Source organism: Rhagoletis zephyria, unplaced genomic scaffold (genome assembly GCF_001687245.7).
Source record: "Rhagoletis zephyria isolate East Lansing unplaced genomic scaffold, Rhagoletis_zephyria_1.1 Rzeph_scaffold_01301, whole genome shotgun sequence".
Lineage (NCBI taxonomy): Eukaryota > Metazoa > Arthropoda > Insecta > Diptera > Tephritidae > Rhagoletis > Rhagoletis zephyria.
The window spans coordinates 92,264-98,621 of record NW_016158385.1 but is presented as its reverse complement, the minus strand read 5'-3'; the positions used below and the strand labels follow the sequence as shown (position 1 = coordinate 98,621).

Below are 6,358 nucleotides of genomic sequence, written 5' to 3'. Positions count from 1 at the left end.
GGATTTTTTATATTAAATGGCGGAGTTGAGCTGTCAAAAAAGTATCATACAGCTCTTGCGAAGTTTGAATTTTCCCCTCCCAAATTTTCGGGGAAAATGCTACTACCTGGGAGTTAATTATTGGAGGATTTCTTTCGGGAGAAACAAATTCCCGGAGATCAAACTGTCTGGGAGTATTCAGAATTGGGCTCTATGAATGTATGTTTGTATGTATGTCAAATCGAACTTTCTGATACTCCTTTTTGTCTATTTCCACGGTGCACGTATGTAGGAAATTTCACTTTCAAACATTTGTATGCTCATAAAAATATTAATGACTTGAAAAGTATAATAAAAATTTAAAAAGTTTTTAATATTTTTATATTGAGCTTTGTACCACGATTGTTTATTAGGAACAATTGAAAAATCAACAAAGTCTAAGTCCCTGCTGAAGTCTAGAAAAAAGAATTCTGATGAGGAGATGTGGTGATCTCCGAAATAGCTGCTATAACTTCTACCGCTTAGACTTTGTTGCTTTTTGAATTTTTCCTAATAAACAATCGTGGTACAAAGCTCGATATAAAAATATTAAAAATAGAATGTTAATAAGCCACAATAACATTGACATTTAAAAGTTAAATTTAACATGTAAGAAAATCTAAGTTCGGGCGGAGCCGAATATTAAATACTCGGCGCAAGTATTAGATATATGTTTTTCACCTTTCCGAAAGCTACCGCTACATGGTAAGCCGGGGTGTATCAATTTTGAGTAAATTAGCGTCCTTAAATTTCGAAATATTGAAGTTTCAAGCATTTCTGAAATTTACCGTTATATAAAAAGCGGTCGTAATTTTAGTCCAATTNGTGATCATAAGTGGGCGGTGCCACGCCCATTTTCCAAAATTTTATCATAAACGTATTTCTCGGTAAAGAATTGTTGCAAGCGTCAATTTTGAATACATTAGCTTTAATATTTACTGATTTATCGAAGATTTCGTATTTCTCTAAATTACAGTTATATGCGATGTGGGCGTGGTTATTGTCCGACTTTCAAAATATTCGGTCATTTCATATGTTGTGCCAAGACCACAACAACTGTGCCGAATTTGGAAGAAATTGGTGTAGCGGTTACCAAGATATACACATGTAACCATAAGTGGGAGTGGCTACGCCTATTTTCCAAAAATTTATAATATTCTTATTTTTCGTCTAAAACTTATTGTAAATATCAATTTTGAGTGAATAATCTTCAGTAGTTACTAAAATATCGCAGTTTACTTATTTCTGAAAATTACCGTTATATGGGAGGTAGGCGTGGTTATTGTCCGATTTTGCCCATTTTCAATACCATCCGTCCTACTCCAGAAAGAAGTGCACGTACCAAGTTTCGTTAAGATATTTCAATTTTTACTCGAGTTATCGTGTGCACAGACGGACGGACGGACGGACAGACAGTCACCGCTTAATCGATTTCTCTTTTCATTCTGATCATTTATGTATACATTTGTCTATATCTGTTTCGATTCGTTTTGCCAAACAACCATTATGTGAACAAACTTAAAATACCCTTGTGCACAAGTGTGCTCGGGTATAAGAATTAAAAATTAAAAGATTAAGGCCGGTATTATCACTTGCGAAGCGAAAGAAAATATCGGCGAACTTCGCATTCTCGAATTATGAGATGCGAATCACTGGCGAATTCGCCGCAAAATGGCGAACTAGTGGCGAAAATGAATTTCGTGTATTACCACTAGCGAAAAAACGACATTCGCTTCGCCATAGCTGTCAATATTTGGCGACTGTTTTCTCGATACGCACTTCAAAATGGAAAAGACGTTAGTAATTGGTTTTATATGTACATAATTTCATTAAATACAATACATTTTTCAGAATAAAACGAACAACAACGCAACAGTTTGAAAAGCTAGTGGAACTCATGCAAAATAATCCAGACGTTGCCAAGGGGATGGGAAATTTCGGCTCCTCAAAGAAGAGTAGGGCAGAATTGTGGGAAAAGTTTGCGGCCGAACTTAACGCCATCGGACCTCCAATGCGGAACGGACGTGAGTGGAATAAGGTAAGAATTGGGTTGAATTGTTTCCTAAGACAACTTAATAAATCCAGTTTCTTTTGTGTACTATTATGGTTTGGCTAGACTACAAACTGAAGTTGAAGAAAAAAATTTCAACGAACCGACGGGAAACTGTTGCCACAGGAGGAGGTCCGTACGTCCAGCAAAGCCTCACACCTTTGGAGCAAACTGTGGATGAGCTGCTTCACCTACAGGAAGCAGTCAACCCCTCGGGCTCTACATTTGGAGCTAATATCCAAGAAACGGAGGGCAATGACAGGAATGATTCTTCCCAGCCAGAAGCGCAGGACGAAGAAATGGATCTATCGGCTACGTCAACTCAGGCGAGAAGAAGAATGACAGTGGAGGACCGCGAAAACATTCGTTTGAGTGCGTTGGAGAGGCAGTCCGAGGTGCAAGAAGTTCTTTGCTCAAGGGTATCAGGCATAGAAAAAAGACTAGAAGAAATTTCGAGATATGCTAGGAAAACATACGAAATAAAAAAAGAAAACTAAACTTATTGAAGATGAAGGAACAGAGAAAGAAAGAAGAAAATTTAGAAAAAAAGAGACAACATAAAGAAAAGATGGAAATGAAGTTAAAGGAGTTAGAATTAAAAACCTTAAAATACAGTAAGTGAATTCAATAAAGTTTAATCAAAAATGCAAACTTTTTAATAAGAATTTCTAGAAAAAGTTTTGTGTGCCGATTTATAGCCTATTAAATTTTAGTGCAACGAAGTGCAAATTAAAAGTTCCTAAAAAATCCCGTCAAATTTTTATAATTTTTTTTCCCGACGGTGCTGCGCATTTTCTTCCACACAAAGTATGTTCAAAAATTTTGTTGTATGGAAAAAATTATCTAAAATCAGCGGGACTTTTTGCAACTTCAAAGTAGTACTTTATTGTACTAAAATTGAGTAGGCTATGAAACTGCACACCAAAATTCTTTATAGTAACAATTGAAAAGTTTGCCATTTTGATGAAGCTTTGTTGAACTTTTATAATTTTCAGAAATTTGAATTTAAATTGTTTTGCTACACTTAAAAGCGAAAGTCTGCGTGCACCATTTCTTTTTTAAATATTCACAATATTTTGCAAGTTAAAATTTGTTTATTTTTTATAAAATTGTGGATCATGCTTAAAACACAATCATATAAACCATGGTTTCAAGCTTTATACAAAATTAAGGAAAATTCCACAAATTTGTATCTAAATTCTCAACTTTTTAATCAGATTATATATAGCCCATTAAATTTTAGTATATTAATGTGCAAAAAATAAGTGGTTAAAAAATCGCGTTAATTTTTAATAATTTTTTTTGACGGTTCTGCGCATTTTCCTACATACAAAGGAGTGAAACTTTTTTATATTGAGGAAAATGCGTAGAACCATCAGATAAAACATGCATAAAAATCAACACGATCATTTAGTCACTTAATTTTTACACATTGTTATACTAAAATTGAATGCGCCATAATCTGATTAAAAAGTTGAAAATTTTGATGAAAACTCGTGAAATTTTTCTAAATTTTGTATAAAGCTTGAGACCTTGGTTTATATGATTTTGTTTTAAGCATGATTCACAATCTTATAAAAAAATAACCAACAAATTTTAACTAGGAAAATTTTGTGAATATTTAAAAAAGAAATGGTGTACGTAGACTTTTGCTGTTAAGTGTACATATTCTTTTGCCAAAAAATTAATAATAAAAAATATCTCTGTATCACTGTGAATTTCTTTAGTTTCTACGTAAATAATGAATTCATTTTTATTTACATGTATACTAATTTAAAAATTTTTTTAAAATAAAGTACCAGTAAGGGTGTACCACCGGAATTTTCACTAACTGGTTCCGATGGTACAACGGCGTCAATAAAAATCTCAGATTCGTCTGGATCACACATTTTAAATTTTTTACAGATATTGTGCAAAGCACAGCATATGTTTATAATCGTGGTCACTTTCGTAGGTGTGTAGCGCAATTTGCGCTCACTGAGGAGACAGCGAAAACGAGCCTTCAACACTCCAATCGTCCGTTCAACAACGTTTCTTGCCTTCGCATGTTTCTTATTATATAATGACTGTCTACTCCCTGATTCCGCGTTTCGAAAAGGTGTTAACAGGTAGGGCCGTAGTGGGTATCCGGAATCACCTAAACGAAATTACAAATGCAAATACTTGTACAATGTACATGTATGTATAATTACAGTATACAAAGGAGGATTTGTACGCACCTAAATAAATAGAGTTTTGATCTCCGTTTTCATACTGACTTTGTAAAAATGTATTTAATGAATTGTTGTTCCACACAAAAGAATCGTGGGTAGATCCTGCATATCTGGCATCAACACATCGGATGTTCATGTCATAATCGCAAGCCTGCAATACATTAATATGTTAACAAACAATAATGGTAATAATATAATTTAGTTACAACTTACAATCATGGCATTTATGCTGAAAAAGCCTTTCCTGTTTAAATATAGGTGTTTGTCATTGTGAGGAGCAATAATTCCAACATGTGTTCCATCCACACAGCCAATCACGTTGGGCATTCCGGACCTTGAATAGAATTTGCTTCGTATCTGTTGCTTTTCTTCTTCGGTCATATCTGCTTTGATCCATCGGCTGCAAAGTTCAGATTCCAAAATTGGAAAAACCTCCCTCAGAACTACCGAAACAGAGGATTGGGCTAGGCCCAATTGAAATTCATTTCCTATGGCCTCCTGGTAACTCGCATGTGCAAAAAACCTTAAAGCGCAGCACAATTTCAGGATTGGTGGTATGGATGTTGAAATACGACCTTCCAGTTTGTCCTTTATGTTACCAAGCACGTACATAAACGCCTCTTTGCTCAGCCGAAAGTTAGATATAAATCTGATTTAAAATTTAGTTAACAAATAGATGTTTCATTTATTCATGTTGAGCAATTGTTAAGTTTTATTGCAAACTCTTGGTTTATAGACTTGCATTCTTACAATAACAAAAAATATTTCGCTAAATACTTACATTGACGACGGCATATCTGTAGGATTAGAGTTATCTCTAATAACCCGACGTTGTCGTAGTAAATTAACCGTCGTCTGCTCCCTGTAATCATCCTCGAAATACAAATCCACGGAATTAAGCATTTAAAAATTTTTAATTTATTTGTTTTTCTTTAGTACCGATATTTCTTGTTTACAAAAACTTTGCTTTGAAATGTCAAAGTTGTCAAATTTGGATGAACGCATGTGTCAAATACACTTTTTTTTGGTATGGCAACAGCGAATTCAAGCGAATGTGTTCATTCGCCACTCATAATACCAATGCCCACAATTTTCGCCTAAGCATTCGCTTCGCCAAACACATTCGTTTCGCAACTCATAATACCACTCTACTTCTCCAAGCGCCTTCGCTTGACTTGAATCGTGCTACCGAAACAGGCAACGGCACTGTGAATATTCTTCGAAATTATAGAGAAAATGCTAACACACATTTTTGTGATATATTTTCAAAAGTGGCCGATATCGCTAAGTAATTGGATTTTGACATTTTCCTTCCTCGGAGAGCGAATAGACACAATTTTCGGGCTAATTATCGTGTGTCTAACGCTGAAGATTACTATCGAAAGGCAATATTTATACCGCTATTGGATAATATTTTGCTCGATCTCCGAGAAAGATTGCCGAAAGAGACATTAAACATTTTTGATTTGAACTTTTTACATCCATCTAAAATTGGGGAATATAATACGCCTGACGAAAAAAATACTGCTATCGAACGCGTAAAATCGCTTGGAAAACGATGCGCACTTTTCTTAGAAAAAGACTGTATCAATTTGGAAGGAGAGTATAAAGCGTGGTTGGAACGATGGACAAATAAGGAAAGCGAAAAGCCATTCCCAAAATCAGCAGCAGAAGTTCTTGGTAAATGCGACGAATATGCTCTTCCATTGGTTAACAAACTTCTCCGCACTCTGGTCACACTTCCAGCTAGTATAGGGCTGCCATAATCCTGAACCCATCGACCAGGACACTTATCAACTAAACAAAAAACGAAGATACAAATGAATATAAATATAAAAAGGACAGTTGAAAGCATTGAGTTGGGATAGATGAAAAACCAGTGCGCTCTCTTTTCAGGCTAGCTCAGCGCAAGTTCTGAACCAGTTTGATTTGCTGCAGGGGACTTGTTCCCATGCACACAGTGACATCAATTGCACGCACACTACAAAAAGGCTCTGCCGAAGCTGCCCATCTCTGCTTTAGATACACGTTAATGTTGTTTTTGCTCTAATGATATTACTTGTTTCATACGCCTTGG

General features: G+C 35.3%; 2 protein-coding genes across 2 annotated transcripts; one reads left to right on the top strand and one right to left on the bottom strand.

Moving 5' to 3' along the window:
• Nucleotides 1-1,803: 1,803 nt before the first annotated feature.
• LOC108363546 (uncharacterized) lies at nucleotides 1,804-2,565 on the top strand. Its single transcript, XM_017616937.1, has 3 exons — nucleotides 1,804-1,814; nucleotides 1,870-2,056; nucleotides 2,104-2,565. Exons 1-3 carry the CDS (start codon nucleotides 1,804-1,806, stop codon nucleotides 2,563-2,565), a joined length of 660 nt encoding a protein of 219 aa, XP_017472426.1.
• A 625-nt stretch (nucleotides 2,566-3,190) lies between these two features.
• LOC108363545 (putative nuclease HARBI1) lies at nucleotides 3,191-4,909 on the bottom strand. Its single transcript, XM_017616936.1, has 4 exons — nucleotides 4,495-4,909; nucleotides 4,288-4,432; nucleotides 3,868-4,205; nucleotides 3,191-3,223 (listed from the first exon to the last, which is right to left on the bottom strand). The coding sequence occupies exons 1-4, from the start codon at nucleotides 4,891-4,893 to the stop codon at nucleotides 3,191-3,193; spliced, it is 915 nt and encodes a 304-aa protein (XP_017472425.1). The 5' UTR covers nucleotides 4,894-4,909.
• Between the last annotated feature and the right edge of the window lie 1,449 nt (nucleotides 4,910-6,358).